Source organism: Chiloscyllium plagiosum, unplaced genomic scaffold, assembly GCF_037043375.1.
Source record: "Chiloscyllium plagiosum isolate Xiang-an unplaced genomic scaffold, Cpla_swu_hap1 HiC_scaffold_40, whole genome shotgun sequence".
In the NCBI taxonomy this organism is placed as follows: domain Eukaryota; kingdom Metazoa; phylum Chordata; class Chondrichthyes; order Orectolobiformes; family Hemiscylliidae; genus Chiloscyllium; species Chiloscyllium plagiosum.
In genome coordinates, this window is record NW_028270178.1 from 37,388,987 (window position 1) to 37,410,484 (window position 21,498).

Genomic DNA, 21,498 nt, shown 5'->3' on the forward strand with positions numbered 1-21,498 from the left:
ACCCTCCCAGGACAGGGACAGCACGGGGTTAGTTACAGAGTAAAGCTCCCTCTACACTGTCCCCCATCAAACCCTCCCAGGACAGGGACAGCATGAGGTTAGATACAGAGTAAAGCTCCCTCTACACTGTCCCCCCATCAAACACTCCCAGGACAGGGACAGCACGGGGTTAGATACAGAGTAAAGCTCTCTCTACACTGTCCCACATCAAACACTCCCAGGACAGGGACAGCACGGGGTTAGATACAGAGTAAAGCTCCCTCTACACTGTCCCCCATCAAACCCTCCCAGGACAGGGACAGCACGGGGTTAGATACAGAGTAAAGCTCTCTCTACACTATCCCCCATCAAACACTCCCAGGACAGGAACAGCACGGGGTTAGATACAGAGTAAAGATCGCTCTACACTGTCCCACATCAAACACTCCCAGGACAGGGACAGCACAGGGTTAGATACAGAGTAAAGATCGCTCTACACAGTCCCCCCATCCAACCCTCCCAGGACAGGGACAGCACGGGGTTAGATACAGAGTAAAGCTCTCTCTACACTGTCCCACATCAAACCCTCCCAGAACAGGGACAGCATGGGGTTAGATACAGAGTAAAGCTCCCTCTACACTGTCCCCCATCAAACCCTCCCAGGGACAGGGACAGCACAGGGTTAGATACAGAGTAAAGATCGCTCTACACTGTCCCACATCAAACACTCCCAGGACAGGGACAGCACAGGGTTAGATACAGAGTAACGCTCCCTCTACACTGTCCCCCATCAAACACTCCCAGGACAGGGACAGCATTGGGTTAGATACAGAGTAAAGCTTCCTCTACACTGTCCCCCATCAAACCCTCCCAGGGCAGGGACAGCACAGGGTTAGATACAGAGTAAAGCTTCCTCTACACTGTACCCCCATCAAACACTCCCAGGACAGGGACAGCACAGGGTTAGATACAGAGTAACGCTCCCTCTACACTGTCCCCCATCAAACACTCCCAGGACAGGGACAGCACGGGGTTAGTTACAGAGTAAAGCTCTCTCTACACTGTCCCCCCATCAAACACTCCCAGGACAGGGACAGCACGGGGTTAGATACAGAGTAAAGCTCTCTCTACACTGTCCCCCATCAAACCCTCCCAGGACAGGGACAGCACGGGGTTAGATACAGAGTAAAGCTCCCTCTACACTGTCCCCCATCAAACCCTCCCAGGACAGGGACAGCACGGGGTTAGATACAGAGTAAAGCTTCCTCTACACTGTCCCCCATCAAACCCTCCCAGGACAGGGACAGCACGGGGTTAGATACAGAGTAAAGCTCCCACAGTTTCTCTCATCCTCCCTTTCTCCCCCGTCGGTCTGTCTGCCCAGCCTTCCCTGCCTCTGCTTTTTCCCTCTATCCAGCCCTTTGTCTGGTTCCCATGTCCAGTCCCTCTACCTCTTGCTCTTTTGCTGTCTCCCCTATCACACTGTCACCCCCCCCCCCCCCCCCCCCACCCCCACCCTCTGCTCCTGAACCCTAGCATCACCCTCTCTCTGTGCCCCAAACTTGACTTGTGTCATTCCCATCTCACCGCCTCACCCTCTGTTTCCCCCCATGTCTCCGACCCACCTCCCTTTGTGTCCTCCCCACTTGGCTGCATCTCGATTCGGTCTCCCTTCTCCTGCTGCTCCAACACCCTGCACTCTCCACACCCCCTCCCAACACAAACTGCTTCCCACATCCGCATCCCTCCCCCGTCATTCTCCAAGCCCCCACACCCTGTCTCTGATTCCCCATCCCCCACCTCCTCTCTCATTTTCCCACCCCTCCCCCTCTTTCTCATTTCACCTCCCTTCCTTTCTCATTCTCCATCTTCCCAGTCTCCCTTCCTACCCTCTCTCTCTATCTCCATCCCCCATCTGTCTCTTACCATGTCTCTCTCTTTTCCATTCTCTCTCACTCTCTCATACACACCCACCAAGCCCCCATTTCTCTCTCTCATTCTCCATCCCCCCATTTCTCGCTCGCTCTCTCCCTCTCTCTCATTCTCAATCCCCCTATATCTCTTTCTCTTGCATTCTTCATTCCCTCAAATCTCTCTCTCTCTCACACACATTCTGCCCCTCCGCCGCTTCTTAATCCTCCCTCTGTCCATCCACGCTTTGTGTGTGTCTCATTCTCTCTCTTCCCGCACCGTCTGTTTCTAGGTCTTGGTCACTATGCCTCTAACTCTGTCTCTCCCTCATTTCTCTGTGTGTCCATCTCTCTTCCCCCACCTCCCGACTGCTTCACATGCCTGTGTCTCTCCGACTCACTAACCTTTCACTCCTTTATCCAGGTATTACTACAACAAGAGAATTCTCCACAAAACCAAAGGGAAACGATTTACTTATAAGTTTAACTTCAATAAAATGCTGATGGTGAACTATCCCTACATCGACGTACGAGGATCTGGTGAGTATAATGCTAGGTCAGAGTCAAGCTTCTCGAGAGGGACTCATTGACTGGAATCTAATCAAGGGATTTGGGGTGGTTTATATGCAGAATAACAGATATCTGGGAGTAAGTTACAGACTGGAATCTAATCGAGGGATTTATGGTGGCTTTTGTATACATAGCAGATACCTGGAAGTGAGTTACAATCTGGAATCTAATCGAGGGGTTAAGGGTGGTTTATATAGAGAATATCAGATACCCGGAAGTGAGTTACAATCTAGAATCTAATCAAGGGGTTCAGGGTGGTTTATATACAGAATAACAGATACCCGGGAGTGAGTTACAGACTGGTGTCTAATCGAGGGGTTCAGGGTGGTTTATATACAGAATAACAGATACCCCGGGAGTGAGTTACAGACTGGAATCTAATCGAGGGGTTCAGGGTGGGTTATATACAGAATAACAGATACCCCGGGAGTGAGTTACAGACTGGAATCTAATCGAGGGGTTCTTGGTGGGTTATATACAGAATAACAGATATCCAGGAGTGAGTTACAGACTGGAATCTAATCGAGGGGTTCAGGGTGGTTTATATACAGAAAAACAGATATCCGGGAGTGAGGTATAGACTGGAATCTAATATAGGGGTTAAGGGTGGGTTATATACAGAATAACAGATACCCGGGTCAGTTACAGACCGCAATCTGATCAAGGGGTTCAGGGTGGGTTGTATAAATAAAAACAGATACCCGAGGGATTTGGGGTGGTTTATATTGAGATTGATAAAACTCCGGGACTGAGTTGCAGCCTGGAATTAAATCGAGGGGTTTATATCGATGTGTTATATAACTAATAACACATTCCCGAGAGTGAGTTACAGACTGGTGCCTATTCCAGGGGTTTGGGATGGTTTATATAAAGAATAACAGATACCCGGGAGTGAGTTAAAGACTGGAATCTAAACTAGGGGTTTGGGGCTGGTTTTATATAATAAAGGTAACAAGAAGTGAGTTAAAGATTGGAATCTAATCAATAGGTTCAGGGTGGGTTGTTAATAGAATAACAGATACCCGGAAGTGAGTTACAGACTGGAATCTGATCAAGGGGTTCTGGGTGGGTTATATACAGAATAACAGATACCCGGAGGTGAGTTACAGACTGGAATCTAATCGAGGGGTTCAGGGTGGGTTATTATAAAGAATAACAGATACCTGGGAGTGAGTTACAGACTGGAATCTAATCGAGGGGTTCAGGGTGGGTTATATACAGAATAACAGATACCCGGGAGTGAGTTACAGACTGGAATCTAATCGAGGGGTTCAGGGTGGGTTATATACAGAATAACAGATACCCGGGGAGTGAGTTACAGACTGGAATCTAATCGAGGGGTTCAGGGTGGGTTATATACAGAATAACAGATACCCGGGGAGTGAGTTACAGACTGGAATCTAATCGAGGGGGTCAAGCTGGGTTATATACAGAATCGAGACACCTGGGAATGAATACAGTTTGGAATGTCATTGAGGGTTTCAGTGTGGCTTATAAACTGAATAAAACTATCCAGGAATGAGTTACAGACTGGAATCTAAACTAGGGGTTAGGGGCTGATTTTATATAATAAAGGTAACAAGTAGTGAGTTAAAGATTGGAATCTAATCAATAGGTTCAGGGTGGGTCGTTAATAGAATAACAGATACCCCGGGAGTGAGTTATGTCTGGAATCTGATCGAGGGGTTCAGGGTGGGTTATATACAGAATAATAGATACCCGGGAGTGAGTTACAGACTGGAATCGAATCGAGGGGTTCAGGGTCGGTGATATACAGAATAACAGATACCCGGGAGTGGGTGACAGACTGTAATCTAATCGAGGGGTTCAGGGTGGGTTATATACAGAATAACATATACCCGGGAGTGACTTACAGACTGGAATCCAAGCGAGGGGTTCAGGGTGGGTTATACAGAATAACAGATACTCGGGAGTGAGTTACAGACTGGAATCTAATCACAGGGTTCAGGGTGGGTTATATACAGAATAACAGATACCCCGGGAGTGAGTTACAGACTGGAATCTAATCGAGGGATTCAGGGTGAGTTATATACAGAATAACAGATACCCCGGGAGTGAGTTACAGACTGGAATCTAATCGAGGGGTTCAGGGTGAGTTATATACAGAATAACAGACTCCCGGGAGTGAGTTACAGACTGGAATCGAATCGAGGGGTTCAGGGTGGGTTATATACAGAATAACAGATACCCCGGGAGTGATTTACAGACTGTAATCTAATCGAGGGGTTCAGGGTGGGTTATATACAGAATAACAGATACCCGGGAGTGATTTACAGACTGTAACCTAATCGAGGGGTTCAGGGTGGGTTATATACAGAATAACAGATACCCGGAGAGTAAGTTACAGACTGGAATCTAATCGAGGGGTTCAGGGTGGGTTATATGCAGAATAACAGATACCCGGGGAGTGAGTTACAGACTGGAATCTAATCGAGGGGTTCAGGGTGGGTTATATACAGAATCAAGAGACCTGGGAATGAATACAGTTTGGAATGTCATTGAGGGTTTCAGTGTGGCTTATATACTAAATAAAACTATCCAGGAATGAGTTACAGACTGGAATCTAAACTAGGGGTAGGGGCTGATTTTATATAATAAAGGTAACAAGTAGTGAGTTAAAGATTGGAATCTAATCAATAGGTTCAGGGTGGGTCGTTAATAGAATAACAGATACCCCGGGAGTGAGTTATGTCTGGAATCTGATCGAGGAGTTCAGGGTGGGTTATATACAGAATAACAGATACCCCGGGAGTGAGTTACAGACTGTAATCTAATTGAGGGGTTCAGGGTGGGTTATATACAGAATAATAGATACCCGGGAGTGAGTTACAGACTGGAATGTAATTGAGGGGTTCAGGATGGGTTATATACAGAATAACAGATACCCAGGAGTGAGTTACAGACTGTAATCTAATCGAGGGGTTCAGGGTGGGTTATATACAGAATAACAGATTCCCGGGAGTGAGTTACGACTGGAATTTAATTGACAATTTCAGTGTGGTTTATATACAGAATAACAGATACTCGGGAGTGAGTTACAGACTGGAATCTAATCATAGGGTTCAGGGTGGGTTATATACAGAATAACAGATACCCCGGGAGTGAGTTACAGACTGGAATCTAATCACAGGGTTCAGGGTGGGTTATATACAGAATAATAGATACCCGGGAGTGAGTTACAGACTGGAATCTGATCACAGGGTTCGGGGTGGGTTATATACAGAATAACAGATACCCCGGGAGTGAGTTACAGACTGGAATCTAATCGAGGGGTTCAGGGTGGGTTATATACAGAATGACAGATACCCGGGAGTGAGTTACAGACTGGAATCTAATCGAGGTATTCAGGGTGGGTTATATGCAGAATCAAGAGACCTGGGAATGAATACAGTTTGGAATGTCATTGAGGGTTTCAGTGTGGCTTATATACTGAATAAAACTATCCAGGAATGAGTTACAGACTGGAATCTAAACTAGGGGTAGGGGCTGATTTTATATAATAAAGGTAACAAGTAGTGAGTTAAAGATTGGAATCTAATCAATAGGTTCAGGGTGGGTCGTTAATAGAATAACAGATACCCCAGGAGTGAGTTATGTCTGGAATCTGATCGAGGAGTTCACGGTGGGTTATATACAGAATAACAGATACCCCGGGAGTGAGTTACAGACTGTAATCTAATTGAGGGGTTCAGGGTGGGTTATATACAGAATAACAGATTCCCGGGAGTGAGTTATGACTGGAATTTAATTGACAATTTCAGTGTGGTTTATATACAGAATAACAGATACTCGGGAGTGAGTTACAGACTGGAATCTAATCATAGGGTTCAGGGTGGGTTATATACAGAATAACAGATACCCCGGGAGTGAGTTACAGACTGGAATCTAATCGAGGGGTTCAGGGTGGGTTATATACAGAATAACAGAGACACCGGGAGGGAGTTACAGACTGGAATCTAATCGAGGGGTTCAGGGTGGGTTATATACAGAATAACAGATACCTAGGAGTGAGTTACAGACTGGAATCTAATCGAGGGGTTCAGGGTGGGTTACATACAGAATGACAGATACCCAGGAGTGAGTTACAGACTGGAATCTAATCGAGGGATTCAGGGTGGGTTGTATACAGAATAACAGATACTCGGGAGTGAGTAACAGACTGGAATCTAATCACAGGGTTCAGGGTGGGTTATATACAGAATAATAGATACCCGGGAGTGAGTTACAGACTGGAATCTGATCACAGGGTTCAGGGTGGGTTATATACAGAATAACAGATACCCCGGGAGTGAGTTACAGACTGGAATCTAATCGAGGGGTTCAGGGTGGGTTACATACAGAATGACAGATACCCGGGAGTGAGTTACAGACTGGAATCTAATCGAGGGATTCAGGGTGGGTTATATACAGAATAACAGATACCCGGGAGAGAGTTACAGACTGGAATCTAATCGAGGGGTTCAGGGTGGGTTATATACAGAATAACAGATACCCGGGGAGTGAGTTACAGACTGGAATCTAATCGAGGGGTTCAGGGTGGGTTATATGCAGAATCAAGAGACCTGGGAATGAATACAGTTTGGAATGTCATTGAGGGTTTCAGTGTGGCTTATATACTGAATAAAACTATCCAGGAATGAGTTACAGACTGGAATCTAAACTAGGGGTAGGGGCTGATTTTATATAATAAAGGTAACAAGTAGTGAGTTAAAGATTGGAATCTAATCAATAGGTTCAGGGTGGGTCGTTAATAGAATAACAGATACCCCGGGAGTGAGTTATGTCTGGAATCTGATCGAGGGGTTCAGGGTGCGTTATATACAGAATAACAGATACCCCGGGAGTGAGTTACAGACTGTAATCTAATCGAGGGGTTCAGGGTGGGTTATATACAGAATAACAGATACCCCGGGAGTGAGTTACAGACTGGAATCTAATCGAGGGGTTCAGGGTGGGTTATATACAGAATAACAGATACCTGGGAGTGGGTTACAGACTGGAATCTAATTGAGGGGTTCAGGGTGGGTTATATACAGAATAATAGATACCCGGGAGTGAGTTACAGACTGGAATCTAATCGAGGGGTTCAGGGTGGCTTATATGCAGAATAACAGGTACCCGGGAGTGAGTTACACACTGGAATCTAATCGGGTGGTTCAGGGTGGGTTATATACAGAATAACAGATACCCGGGGAGTGAGTTACAGACTGGAATCTAATCGAGGGGCTCAGTGTGGGTTATATACAGAATAACAGATACCCGGGAGTGAGTTACAGACTGGAATCTAATCGCGGGGGTCAGGATGGGTTATATACAGAATAACAGGTACCCGGGAGTGAGTTACAGACTGGAATCTAATCGAGGGGTTCAGGGTGGGTTATATACACAATAACAGACACCCCGGAGTGAGTTACAGACTGGAATCTAATCACAGGGTTCAGGGTGGGTTATATACAGAATAACAGATTCCCGGGAGTGAGTTACGACTGGAATTTAATTGACAATTTCAGTGCGGGTTATATGCAGAATAACAGATACCCGGGAGTGGGTTACAGACTGGAATCTAATCGAGGGTCTCAGGGTGGGTTATATACAGAATAACAGTTACCCGGGAGTGAGTTACAGACTGGAATCTAATCGAGGGGTTCAGGATGGGTTATATACAGAATAACAGACACCCAGGAGTGAGTTACAGACTGGAATCTAATCACAGGGTTCAGGGTGGGTTATATACAGAATAACAGATACTCGGGAGTGAGTTACAGACTGGAATCTGATCACAGGGTTCAGGGTGGGTGATATACAGAATAACAGATACTCCGGGAGTGAGTTACAGACTGGAATCTAATCGAGGGGTTCAGGGTGAGTTACATACAGAATGACAGATACCCGGGAGTGAGTTACAGACTGGAATCTAGTCGAGGGATTCAGGGTGGGTTATATACAGAATAACAGATACTCGGGAGTGAGTTACAGACTGGAATCTAATCACAGGGTTCAGGGTGGGTTATATACAGAATAACAGATACCCCGGGAGTGAGTTACAGACTGGAAACTAATCGAGGGGGTCAGGGTGGGATATATACAGAATAACAGATACCCCGGGAGTGAGTTACAGACTGGAATCTAATCGAGGGGTTCAGGGTGGGTTATATACAGAATGACAGATACCCGGGAGTGAGTTACAGACTGGAATCTAATCGAGGTATTCAGGGTGGGTTATATGCAGAATCAAGAGACCTGGGAATGAATACAGTTTGGAATGTCATTGAGGGTTTCAGTGTGGCTTATATACTGAATAAAACTATCCAGGAATGAGTTACAGACTGGAATCTAAACTAGGGGTAGGGGCTGATTTTATATAATAAAGGTAACAAGTAGTGAGTTAAAGATTGGAATCTAATCAATAGGTTCAGGGTGGGTCGGTAATAGAATAACAGATACCCCAGGAGTGAGTTATGTCTGGAATCTAATCGAGGAGTTCACGGTGGGTTATATACAGAATAACAGATACCCCGGGAGTGAGTTACAGACTGTAATCTAATTGAGGGGTTCAGGGTGGGTTATATACAGAATAACAGATTCCCGGGAGTGAGTTACGACTGGAATTTAATTGACAATTTCAGTGTGGTTTATATACAGAATAACAGATACTCGGGAGTGAGTTACAGACTGGAATCTAATCATAGGGTTCAGGGTGGGTTATATACAGAATAACAGATACCCCGGGAGTGAGTTACAGACTGGAATCTAATCGAGGGGTTCAGGGTGGGTTATATACAGAATAACAGAGACACCGGGAGGGAGTTACAGACTGGAATCTAATCGAGGGGTTCAGGGTGGGTTATATACAGAATAACAGATACCTAGGAGTGAGTTACAGACTGGAATCTAATCGAGGGGTTCAGGGTGGGTTACATACAGAATGACAGATACCCAGGAGTGAGTTACAGACTGGAATCTAATCGAGGGATTCAGGGTGGGTTGTATACAGAATAACAGATACTCGGGAGTGAGTTACAGACTGGAATCTAATCACAGGGTTCAGGGTGGGTTATATACAGAATAATAGATACCCGGGAGTGAGTTACAGACTGGAATCTGATCACAGGGTTCAGGGTGGGTTATATACAGAATAACAGATACCCCGGGAGTGAGTTACAGACTGGAATCTAATCGAGGGGTTCAGGGTGGGTTACATACAGAATGACAGATACCCGGGAGTGAGTTACAGACTGGAATCTAATCGAGGGATTCAGGGTGGGTTATATACAGAATAACAGATACCCGGGAGAGAGTTACAGACTGGAATCTAATCGAGGGGTTCAGGGTGGGTTATATACAGAATAACAGATACCCGGGGAGTGAGTTACAGACTGGAATCTAATCGAGGGGTTCAGGGTGGGTTATATGCAGAATCAAGAGACCTGGGAATGAATACAGTTTGGAATGTCATTGAGGGTTTCAGTGTGGCTTATATACTGAATAAAACTATCCAGGAATGAGTTACAGACTGGAATCTAAACTAGGGGTAGGGGCTGATTTTATATAATAAAGGTAACAAGTAGTGAGTTAAAGATTGGAATCTAATCAATAGGTTCAGGGTGGGTCGTTAATAGAATAACAGATACCCCGGGAGTGAGTTATGTCTGGAATCTGATCGAGGGGTTCAGGGTGCGTTATATACAGAATAACAGATACCCCGGGAGTGAGTTACAGACTGTAATCTAATCGAGGGGTTCAGGGTGGGTTATATACAGAATAACAGATACCCCGGGAGTGAGTTACAGACTGGAATCTAATCGAGGGGTTCAGGGTGGGTTATATACAGAATAACAGATACCTGGGAGTGGGTTACAGACTGGAATCTAATTGAGGGGTTCAGGGTGGGTTATATACAGAATAATAGATACCCGGGAGTGAGTTACAGACTGGAATCTAATCGAGGGGTTCAGGATGGGTTATATACAGAATAACAGATACCCAGGAGTGAGTTACAGACTGTAATCTAATCGAGGGGTTCAGGGTGGCTTATATGCAGAATAACAGGTACCCGGGAGTGACTTACACACTGGAATCTAATCGAGGGGCTCAGTGTGGGTTATATACAGAATAACAGATACCCGGGAGTGAGTTACAGACTGGAATCTAATCGAGGGGTTCAGGGTGGCTTATATGCAGAATAACAGGTACCCGGGAGTGAGTTACACACTGGAATCTAATCGGGTGGTTCAGGGTGGGTTATATACAGAATAACAGATACCCGGGAGTGGGTTACAGACTGGAATCTAATTGAGGGGTTCAGGGTGGGTTATATACAGAATAATAGATACCCGGGAGTGAGTTACAGACTGGAATCTAATCGAGGGGTTCAGGGTGGGTTATATACAGAATAACAGATACCCGGGAGTGGGTTACAGACTGGAATCTAATCGAGGGGCTCAGTGTGGGTTATATACAGAATAACAGATACCCGGGAGTGAGTTACAGACTGGAATCTAATCGCGGGGGTCAGGATGGGTTATATACAGAATAACAGGTACCCGGGAGTGAGTTACAGACTGGAATCTAATCGAGGGGTTCAGGGTGGGTTATATACACAATAACAGACACCCCGGAGTGAGTTACAGACTGGAATCTAATCACAGGGTTCAGGGTGGGTTATATACAGAATAACAGATTCCCGGGAGTGAGTTACGACTGGAATTTAATTGACAATTTCAGTGCGGGTTATATGCAGAATAACAGATACCCGGGAGTGGGTTACAGACTGGAATCTAATCGAGGGTCTCAGGGTGGGTTATATACAGAATAACAGTTACCCGGGAGTGAGTTACAGACTGGAATCTAATCGAGGGGTTCAGGATGGGTTATATACAGAATAACAGACACCCAGGAGTGAGTTACAGACTGGAATCTAATCACAGGGTTCAGGGTGGGTTATATACAGAATAACAGATACTCTGGAGTGAGTTACAGACTGGAATCTGATCACAGGGTTCAGGGTGGGTGATATACAGAATAACAGATACTCCGGGAGTGAGTTACAGACTGGAATCTAATCGAGGGGTTCAGGGTGAGTTACATACAGAATGACAGATACCCGGGAGTGAGTTACAGACTGGAATCTAGTCGAGGGATTCAGGGTGGGTTATATACAGAATAACAGATACTCGGGAGTGAGTTACAGACTGGAATCTAATCACAGGGTTCAGGGTGGGTTATATACAGAATAACAGATACCCCGGGAGTGAGTTACAGACTGGAAACTAATCGAGGGGGTCAGGGTGGGATATATACAGAATAACAGATACCCCGGGAGTGAGTTACAGACTGGAATCTAATCGAGGGGTTCAGGGTGGGTTATATACAGAATGACAGATACCCGGGAGTGAGTTACAGACTGGAATCTAATCGAGGTATTCAGGGTGGGTTATATGCAGAATCAAGAGACCTGGGAATGAATACAGTTTGGAATGTCATTGAGGGTTTCAGTGTGGCTTATATACTGAATAAAACTATCCAGGAATGAGTTACAGACTGGAATCTAAACTAGGGGTAGGGGCTGATTTTATATAATAAAGGTAACAAGTAGTGAGTTAAAGATTGGAATCTAATCAATAGGTTCAGGGTGGGTCGGTAATAGAATAACAGATACCCCAGGAGTGAGTTATGTCTGGAATCTAATCGAGGAGTTCACGGTGGGTTATATACAGAATAACAGATACCCCGGGAGTGAGTTACAGACTGTAATCTAATTGAGGGGTTCAGGGTGGGTTATATACAGAATAACAGATTCCCGGGAGTGAGTTACGACTGGAATTTAATTGACAATTTCAGTGTGGTTTATATACAGAATAACAGATACTCGGGAGTGAGTTACAGACTGGAATCTAATCATAGGGTTCAGGGTGGGTTATATACAGAATAACAGATACCCCGGGAGTGAGTTACAGACTGGAATCTAATCGAGGGGTTCAGGGTGGGTTATATACAGAATAACAGAGACACCGGGAGGGAGTTACAGACTGGAATCTAATCGAGGGGTTCAGGGTGGGTTATATACAGAATAACAGATACCTAGGAGTGAGTTACAGACTGGAATCTAATCGAGGGGTTCAGGGTGGGTTACATACAGAATGACAGATACCCAGGAGTGAGTTACAGACTGGAATCTAATCGAGGGATTCAGGGTGGGTTGTATACAGAATAACAGATACTCGGGAGTGAGTTACAGACTGGAATCTAATCACAGGGTTCAGGGTGGGTTATATACAGAATAATAGATACCCGGGAGTGAGTTACAGACTGGAATCTGATCACAGGGTTCAGGGTGGGTTATATACAGAATAACAGATACCCCGGGAGTGAGTTACAGACTGGAATCTAATCGAGGGGTTCAGGGTGGGTTACATACAGAATGACAGATACCCGGGAGTGAGTTACAGACTGGAATCTAATCGAGGGATTCAGGGTGGGTTATATACAGAATAACAGATACCCGGGAGAGAGTTACAGACTGGAATCTAATCGAGGGGTTCAGGGTGGGTTATATACAGAATAACAGATACCCGGGGAGTGAGTTACAGACTGGAATCTAATCGAGGGGTTCAGGGTGGGTTATATGCAGAATCAAGAGACCTGGGAATGAATACAGTTTGGAATGTCATTGAGGGTTTCAGTGTGGCTTATATACTGAATAAAACTATCCAGGAATGAGTTACAGACTGGAATCTAAACTAGGGGTAGGGGCTGATTTTATATAATAAAGGTAACAAGTAGTGAGTTAAAGATTGGAATCTAATCAATAGGTTCAGGGTGGGTCGTTAATAGAATAACAGATACCCCGGGAGTGAGTTATGTCTGGAATCTGATCGAGGGGTTCAGGGTACGTTATATACAGAATAACAGATACCCCGGGAGTGAGTTACAGACTGTAATCTAATCGAGGGGTTCAGGGTGGGTTATATACAGAATAACAGATACCCCGGGAGTGAGTTACAGACTGGAATCTAATCGAGGGGTTCAGGGTGGGTTATATACAGAATAACAGATACCTGGGAGTGGGTTACAGACTGGAATCTAATTGAGGGGTTCAGGGTGGGTTATATACAGAATAATAGATACCCGGGAGTGAGTTACAGACTGGAATCTAATCGAGGGGTTCAGGATGGGTTATATACAGAATAACAGATACCCAGGAGTGAGTTACAGACTGTAATCTAATCGAGGGGTTCAGGGTGGCTTATATGCAGAATAACAGGTACCCGGGAGTGACTTACACACTGGAATCTAATCGAGGGGCTCAGTGTGGGTTATATACAGAATAACAGATACCCGGGAGTGAGTTACAGACTGGAATCTAATCGAGGGGTTCAGGATGGGTTATATACAGAATAACAGATACCCAGGAGTGAGTTACAGACTGGAATCTAATCGGGTGGTTCAGGGTGGGTTATATACAGAATAACAGATACCCGGGAGTGGGTTACAGACTGGAATCTAATCGAGGGGCTCAGTGTGGGTTATATACAGAATAACAGATACCCGGGAGTGAGTTACAGACTGGAATCTAATCGCGGGGGTCAGGATGGGTTATATACAGAATAACAGGTACCCGGGAGTGAGTTACAGACTGGAATCTAATCGAGGGGTTCAGGGTGGGTTATATACACAATAACAGACACCCCGGAGTGAGTTACAGACTGGAATCTAATCACAGGGTTCAGGGTGGGTTATATACAGAATAACAGATTCCCGGGAGTGAGTTACGACTGGAATTTAATTGACAATTTCAGTGCGGGTTATATGCAGAATAACAGATACCCGGGAGTGGGTTACAGACTGGAATCTAATCGAGGGTCTCAGGGTGGGTTATATACAGAACAACAGTTACCCGGGAGTGAGTTACAGACTGGAATCTAATCGAGGGGTTCAGGATGGGTTATATACAGAATAACAGACACCCAGGAGTGAGTTACAGACGGGAATCTAATCACAGGGTTCAGGGTGGGTTATATACAGAATAACAGATACTCGGGAGTGAGTTACAGACTGGAATCTGATCACAGGGTTCAGGGTGGGTGATATACAGAATAACAGATACTCCGGGAGTGAGTTACAGACTGGAATCTAATCGAGGGGTTCAGGGTGAGTTACATACAGAATGACAGATACCCGGGAGTGAGTTACAGACTGGAATCTAGTCGAGGGATTCAGGGTGGGTTATATATAGAATAACATATACCCCGGGAGTGAGTTACAGACTGGAATCTTATCGAGGGGTTCAGAGTAGGTTATATATTGAATAACGAGGAGAAAGTGAGGACTGCAGATGCTGGAGATCAGAGCTGAAAGTGTGTTGCTGGAAAAGCACAGCAGGTCAGGCAGCATCCAAGGAACAGGAGAATCGACGTTTCGGGCATAAGCCTGAAGAAGGGCTTATGCCCGAAACGTCGATTCTCCTGTTCCTTGGATGCTGCCTGACCTGCTGTGCTTTTCCAGCAACACATTTTCAGCTATATATTGAATAACAGCTACCCAGAAGCAAGTTACAGACTAGCATCTGATTGAGGGGTTCAGCGTGGTTTATGTATAGATAGTCTGGAATTTAGTCAAGGGGCCCAGGGTGGTATATGTAGTGGGCGGCACGGTGGCACAGTGGTTAGCACTGCTGCCTCACAGCGCCAGAGACCCGGGTTCAATTCCCGACTCAGGCGACTGACTGTGTGGAGTTTGCACGTTCTCCCCGTGTCTGCGTGGGTTTCCTCCGGGTGCTCCGGTTTCCTCCCACAGTCCAAAAGATGTGCAGGGTCAGGTGACTTGGCCATGCTAAATTGCCGGTAGTGTTAGGTAAGGGGTAAATGGAGGGGTATGGGTGGGTTTCGCTTCGGCGGGTCGGTGTGGACTTGTTGGGCCGAAGGGCCTGTTTCCACACTGTAATGTAATCTAATCTAATGAATAGAGGCGTTCAGAGTTGTTTTAATGTTGAATAACAGACACCACGGGAGTGAGTTACAGACTGGAATCTAATCGAGGGGTTCAGGGTGGGTTATATACAGAATAACAGATACCCCGGGAGTGAGTTACAGACTGGAAACTAATCGAGGGGCTCAGGGTGGGTTATATACAGAATAACAGATACCCCGGGAGTGAGTTACAGACTGGAAACTAATCGAGGGGGTCAGGGTGGGTTATATACAGAATAACAGATATCTGGGAGTGAGTTACAGACTGGAAACTAATCGAGGGGCTCAGGGTGGGTTATATACAGAATAACAGATAATCCGGGAGTGAGTTACAGACTGGAATCTAATCGAGGGGTTCAGGGTGGGTTAAATACTGAAAAACAGATACCCCGGGAGTGAGTTACAGACTGGAATCTAATCGAGGGGTTCAGGGTGGGTTATATACAGAATAACAGATACCCCGGGAGTGAGTTACAGACTGGAAACTAATCGAGGGGGTCAGGGTGGGATATATACAGAATAACAGATACCCCGGGAGTGAGTTACAGACTGGAAACTAATCGAGGGGCTCAGGGTGGGTTAAATACAGAATAACAGATACCCCAGGAATGAGTTACAGACTGGAAACTAATCGAGGGGCTCAGGGTGGGTTAAATACAGAATAAAAGATACCCCGGGAGTGAGTTACAGACTGGAATCGAATCAAGGGGTTCAGGGTGGGATATATACAGAATAACAGATACCCCGGGAGTGAGTTACAGACTGTAATCTAATTGAGGGGTTCAGGGTGGGTTATATACAGAATAACAGATACCCCGGGAGTGAGTTACAGACGGGAATCTAATCGTGGGGTTCAGGGTGGGTTATATACAGAATAACAGATACCCGGGAGTGAGTTACAGACTGGAATCTAATCACAGGGTTCAGGGTGGGATATATACAGAATTACAGATACCCCGGGAGTGAGTTACAGACTGGAATCTAATTGAGGGGTTCAGGGTGGGTTATATACAGAATTACAGATACCCCGGGAGTGAGTTACAGACGGGAATCTAATCGTGGGGTTCAGGGTGGATTATCTATAGAATAACAGATACCCATGAGTGAGTTACAGACTGGAATTTAATATAGGTTTTCAGGGTGCGTTGTTAATAGAATAACAGATAGCTGGGAGTGAGTTACAGACTGGAATCTAGTCTGGGGGATTGGGCTGGTTAACATATAGAATAAGGATACCAGGAATGAGTTACAGACTGGAATCTCATCAAGGGGTTCAGGGTGGGTTATATACAGAATAACAGATACCCGGGTCAGTTACAGACCGCAATCTGATCAAGGGGTTCAGGGTGGGTTGTATAAATAATAACAGATAGCCGAGGGATTTGGGGTGGTTTATATTGAGATTAATAAAACTCCGGGACTGAGTTGCAGCCTAGAATTAAATCGAGGGGTTTATATCGATGTGTTATATAACTAATAACACATTCCCGAGAGTGAGTTACAGACTGGTACCTATTCCAAGGGTTTGGGATGGTTTATATAAAGAATAACAGATACCTGGGAGTGAGTTAAAGACTGGAATCTAAACTAGGGGTTTGGGGCTGGTTTTATATAATAAAGGTAACAAGTAGTGAGTTAAAGATTGGAATCTAATCAACAGGTTCAGGGTGGGTTGTTAATAGAATAACAGATACCCGGAAGTGAGTTACAGACTGGAATCTAATCGAGGGTTTCAGGGTGGGTTATTATAAAGAATAACAGATACCCATGAGTGAGTTACAGCCTGGAATCTAATCGGGGGTTCAGGGTGGGTTATATACAGAATAACAGATACCCGGGAGTGCGTTACAGACTGTAATCTAATCGAGGGGTTCAGGGGTGGGTTATATACACAATAACTGATACCTGGGAGTGAGTTACAGACAGGAATCTAATTGAGGGGTTCAGGGTGGGTTATATACAGAATAACAGATACCCGGGAGTGCGTTACAGACTGTAATTTAATCGAGGGGTTCAGGGGTGGGTTATATACACAATCACTGATACCCGGGGAGTGAGTTACAGACTGGAATCTAATCGAGGGGGTCAGGGTGGGTTATATACAGAATCAAGAGACCTTGGAATGAATACAGTTTGGAATGTCATTGAGGGTTTCAGTGTGGCTTATATACTGAATAAAACTATCCAGGAATGAGTTACAGACTGGAATCTAAACTAGGGATTTGGGGCTGATTTTATATAATAAAGGTAACAAGTAGTGAGTTAAAGATTGGAATCTAATCAATAGGTTCAGGGTGGGTCGTTAATAGAATAACAGATACCCCGGGAGTGAGTTATGTCTGGAATCTAATCGAGGGATTCAGGATGGGTTATATACAGAATAACAGATACCCAGGAGTGAGTTACAGACTGTAATCTAATCGAGGGGTTCAGGGTGGGTTATATACAGAATAACAGGTACCTGGGAGTGACTTACAGACTGGAATCTAATCGAGGGATTCAGGATGGGTTATATACAGAATAACAGATACCCGGGAGTGACTTACAGACTGGAATCTAATCGAGGGGCTCAGGGTGGGTTATATACAGAATAACAGATACCCCGGGAGTGATTTACAGACTGTAATCTAATCGAGGGGTTCAGGGTGGGTTATATACAGAATAATAGATACCCGGGAGTGAGTTACAGACTGGAATCTAATCACAGGGTTCAGGGTGGGTTGTATACAGAATAACAGATACCCCGGGAGTGAGTTACAGAATGGAATCTAATCGAGGGGTTATGGGTGGGTTTTATACAGAATAACAGATACCCGGGAGTGAGTTACAGACTGGAATCTAATCGAGGGGTTCAGGGTGGGTTGTATACACAATAACAGATACCCCGGAGTGAGTTACAGACTGGAATCTAATCGAGGGGTTCAGGGTGGGTTATATACAGAATTACAGATACCCCGGGAGTGAGTTACAGACTGGAATCTAATCGAGGGGTTCAGGGTGGGTTATATACAGAATAACAGATACCCGTGAGTGAGTAACAGACTGGAATCTAATCCAGATGTTGTTTATATACATAGCTGATAGCCGGAAGTGCGTTACAGTCTGGAATCTAATGGAGGGGTTCAGGGTGGTATATATGTAGAATAACAGATACCCAGGAGTCAGTTACAGACTGCAATCTGATCGAGGGGTTCAGGGTGGGTTATATAAATAATAAGATACCCGAGAGGTTTGGGGTAGTTTATATCGAGAATAATAAAATTCCAGGACTGAGTTACAGCCTGGAATGTAATTGAGGGTTTCAGGTTGGTATGTATAATTAATAATACATACTCGAGAGTGAGTTACAGATTGGAATGTATTCCAGGGGCTCAGGGTGGTTTATATACAGAATAACAGAGACACCGGGAGGGAGTTCCAGACTGGAATCTAATCGAGGGGTTCAGGGTGGGTTATATACAGAATAACAGATACCCCGGGAGTGAGTTACAGACTGGAATCTAATCACAGGGTTCAGGGTGGGATATATACAGAATAACAGATACCCGGGAGTGAGTTACAGACTGGAATCTAATCGAGGGGTTCAGGGTGGGTTATATACAGAATAACAGATACCCGGGAGTGAGTTACAGACTGGAATCTAATCGAGGGGTTCAGGGTGGGTTATATACAGAATAACAGATACCCAGGAGTGAGTTACAGACTGGAATCTAATCACAGGGATCAGGGTAGGTTATATGCGGAAGAACAGATAACCCGGGAGTGAGTTACAGACTGGAATCTAATCACAGGGTTCAGGGTGGGTTATATACAGAATAACAGATACCCCGGGAGTGAGTTACAGACTGGAATCTAATCGAGGGATTCAGGGTGAGTTATATACAGAATAACAGATACCCCGGGAGTGAGTTACAGACTGGAATCTAATCGAGGGGCTCAGGGTGGGTTATATACAGAATAACAGATACCCCGGGAGTGATTTACAGACTGTAATCTAATCGAGGGGTTCAGGGTGGGTTATATACAGAATAATAGATACCCGGGAGTGAGTTACAGACTGGAATCTAATCACAGGGTTCAGGGTGGGTTGTATACAGAATAACAGATACCCCGGGAGTGAGTTACAGAATGGAATCTAATCGAGGGGTTATGGGTGGGTTTTATACAGAATAACAGATACCCGGGAGTGAGTTACAGACTGGAATCTAATCGAGGGGTTCAGGGTGGGTTGTATACACAATAACAGATACCCCGGAGTGAGTTACAGACTGGAATCTAATCGAGGGGTTCAGGGTGGGTTATATACAGAATTACAGATACCCCGGGAGTGAGTTACAGACTGGAATCTAATCGAGGGGTTCAGGGTGGGTTATATACAGAATAACAGATACCCGTGAGTGAGTAACAGACTGGAATCTAATCCAGATGTTGTTTATATACATAGCTGATAGCCGGAAGTGCGTTACAGTCTGGAATCTAATGGAGGGGTTCAGGGTGGTATATATGTAGAATAACAGATACCCAGGAGTCAGTTACAGACTGCAATCTGATCGAGGGGTTCAGGGTGGGTTATATAAATAATAAGATACCCGAGAGGTTTGGGGTAGTTTATATCGAGAATAATAAAATTCCAGGACTGAGTTACAGCCTGGAATGTAATTGAGGGTTTCAGGTTGGTATGTATAATTAATAATACATACTCGAGAGTGAGTTACAGATTGGAATGTATTCCAGGGGCTCAGGGTGGTTTATATACAGAATAACAGAGACACCGGGAGGGAGTTCCAGACTGGAATCTAATCGAGGGGTTCAGGGTGGGTTATATACAGAATAACAGATACCCCGGGAGTGAGTTACAGACTGGAATCTAATCACAGGGTTCAGGGTGGGATATATACAGAATAACAGATACCCGGGAGTGAGTTACAGACTGGAATCTAATCGAGGGGTTCAGGGTGGGTTATATACAGAATAACAGATACCTGGGAGTGAGTTACAGACTGGAATCTAATCGAGGGGTTCAGGGTGGGTTATATACAGAATAACAGATACCCAGGAGTGAGTTACAGACTGGAATCTAATCACAGGGATCAGGGTAGGTTATATGCGGAAGAACAGATAACCCGGGAGTGAGTTACAGACTGGAATCTAATCACAGGGTTCAGGGTGGGTTATATACAGAATAACAGATACCCCGGGAGTGAGTTACAGACTGGAATCTAATCGAGGGATTCAGGGTGAGTTATATACAGAATAACAGATACCCCGGGAGTGAGTTACAGACTGGAATCTAATCGAGGGGTTCAGGGTGGGTTACATACAGAATGACAGATACCCGGGAGTGAGTTACAGACTGGAATCTAATCGAGGGATTCAGGGTGAGTTATATACCGAATAACAGATTCCCGGGAGTGAGTTACAGACTGAAATCTAATCGAGGGGTTCAGGGTGGGTTATATACAGAATAACAGATACTCGGGAGTGAGTTACAGACTGGAATCTAATCGAGGGGTTCAGGGTGGGTTATATACAGAATAACAAATACCCAGGAGTTCGTTACACAGGAATCTAATTGAGGGGTTCAGGGTGGGTTTATGTAAGTAAAACTCTGTCGGGGGGGCGTTACAGACTGGAACATAATCGAGGGGCATAGGGCACCATAATTGTAGAATTACAGATACCCAGGCCTGAGTTACAGACCGTAATCTAATCGAGGGGTTCAGGGTGGGTTATATACAGAATAACAGATACCCAGGGAGTGAGTTACAGACTGGAATCGAATCGAGGGGTTCAGGGTGTGTTGTATACAGAATAACAGATACCCCGGGAGTGCGTTACAGACTGTAATTTAATCGAGGGGTTCAGGGGTGGGTTATATACACAATCACTGATACCCGGGGAGTGAGTTACAGACTGGAATCTAATCGAGGGGGTCAGGGTGGGTTATATACAGAATCAAGAGACCTTGGAATGAATACAGTTTGGAATGTCATTGAGGGTTTCAGTGTGGCTTATATACTGAATAAAACTATCCAGGAATGAGTTACAGA

General features: G+C 45.0%; 1 protein-coding gene and 1 long non-coding RNA gene across 2 annotated transcripts in view; one reads left to right on the forward strand and one right to left on the reverse strand.

The window, feature by feature from the left end:
* The window catches only part of LOC148138471 (uncharacterized), a 170,081-nt gene that overhangs the window by 44,571 nt on the left and 104,012 nt on the right, over positions 1 to 21,498 (reverse strand). The gene's annotated exons all lie outside the window — the stretch shown is intronic.
* The window catches only part of LOC148138472 (ETS domain-containing transcription factor ERF-like), an 84,476-nt gene that overhangs the window by 41,793 nt on the left and 21,185 nt on the right, over positions 1 to 21,498 (forward strand). Inside the window, exon 3 of the mRNA XM_087981552.1 lies at positions 2,314 to 2,429. Coding sequence (XP_087837678.1) covers positions 2,314 to 2,429 — 116 coding nt within the window. The remainder of the gene's footprint in view (positions 1 to 2,313; positions 2,430 to 21,498) is intronic.